The 1,227-nt window shown below is 54.1% G+C and overlaps 1 protein-coding gene across 1 annotated transcript in view; it reads right to left on the minus strand.

Annotated features, from left to right (window-relative positions):
• Positions 1-1,115: 1,115 nt before the first annotated feature.
• LOC114073354 (inositol 1,4,5-trisphosphate receptor-interacting protein-like 1) overlaps positions 1,116-1,227 on the minus strand; it is a 4,962-nt gene continuing 4,850 nt past the window's right edge. The window contains exon 3 of the mRNA XM_027911124.1: positions 1,116-1,129. Within this exon, the coding sequence (XP_027766925.1) occupies positions 1,116-1,129 (14 nt within the window). The remainder of the gene's footprint in view (positions 1,130-1,227) is intronic.

Consider the following 1,227-nt stretch of genomic DNA (forward strand, 5'->3'; position numbering starts at 1 on the left):
CCGCTGCTGCAAGACAGCCCAGAGCAGGGCTCCCCAGGCCCTGACAGTGCGCTCCAGGGTGCTCTGCTCCAGCTCCTGCAGCAGCCGAGTCATCTCCCTGTTCAGGAGTTCGGCACGCAGCTCCATGCGCACACGGGTGGCCTCATCCAGCCCATCACCCGCCAGCTGTGGGTACTGGATGAGGGTTTGCAAAACCACGAAAAGGAACACTTTGGAAGCCATGGTCTGCAGGAGAAAGAGAAGGAGTTGAGTGTGGATGAAAGGGAGGGAAGGAGCTAAAGGTGAGGGGAGTAGGGATGGGAGGTGCAGGGATGTGGGAGCAGGAAGGAGAGGGCCCCAGGGCAGCTGGTGGGTAGCCAGGTCTGTGCCTCTGCCACAGGAGCATCAGCACCATTGTATGCCCAAGGTGTTCTGGTGAGGGATTGCCCCTGCACAGAGAGTGAGAACCCATCCCCAGGGACAGAGTTTCTGCCCCGGCCCTCGTGCAGCCCAGCCTCGGCCCTGCGTGTGTACTCACCAATTGTCCAGGCTATACTGGGGCAGCGTTACCTGCTGGGGCCCTCTAGAGCTGCCCCCATTGTGACACGGCCCCTGTGATGTCACAAGAGCCCCATCACATCACAGGCAGCCCAGCCCTGCTGGTCATGTCCACTCCAGCTCAGCAATTCCGAGTGGGCCTGCTGTAATGGTTAAGGCTGCCCTTGAGTTAATCTTCTTCCAAGAAGTTCAGTTTTTCTTTCTTTGCGATTTATTATCATCTGCTCCTCAGTGGCAGTCACATGGAATATCCAGGTTTCAAGGGAGCCTCGAGGATGTTGGAGTCCTACCCCTGACTCCAAACTGGTTGACTTTAATTAAATCTCTGAATTACAAAGGTTAGAATGATGCTTACCATCTTTAGTCCATCTGCAAAGCTTACACTGCCTCTTCCACCAATAAAACATGTACCCAAATAACACATCAACAGGCCCTTTCATTGCCTCCAAGGATGGTGACTCAGCCATTTTCCTTGGGCAGTCTCTTCCTAAGCTTGAGAACCCTTGTGGTGAAGGTAGTTTTTCCTCAGAGTCAATCTAAATCTCCTCTGGCGCAACTTGAGGCCCTTTCCTCTTGTCTCAGTGCTTCTTCCCTGGGAGAACAAACCGTTCCCCACCTGGACACCACTTCCTTGCTGCTGCTTGTAGAGAACAATTAGTCCCCCTGAGGTGCCTTTTTCCTCATGCTAAA

The sequence above is a fragment of the Empidonax traillii genome, unplaced genomic scaffold, assembly GCF_003031625.1.
Source record: "Empidonax traillii isolate 1590-97213 ecotype Southwest subspecies unplaced genomic scaffold, ASM303162v1 scaffold6165:size6433, whole genome shotgun sequence".
In the NCBI taxonomy this organism is placed as follows: domain Eukaryota; kingdom Metazoa; phylum Chordata; class Aves; order Passeriformes; family Tyrannidae; genus Empidonax; species Empidonax traillii.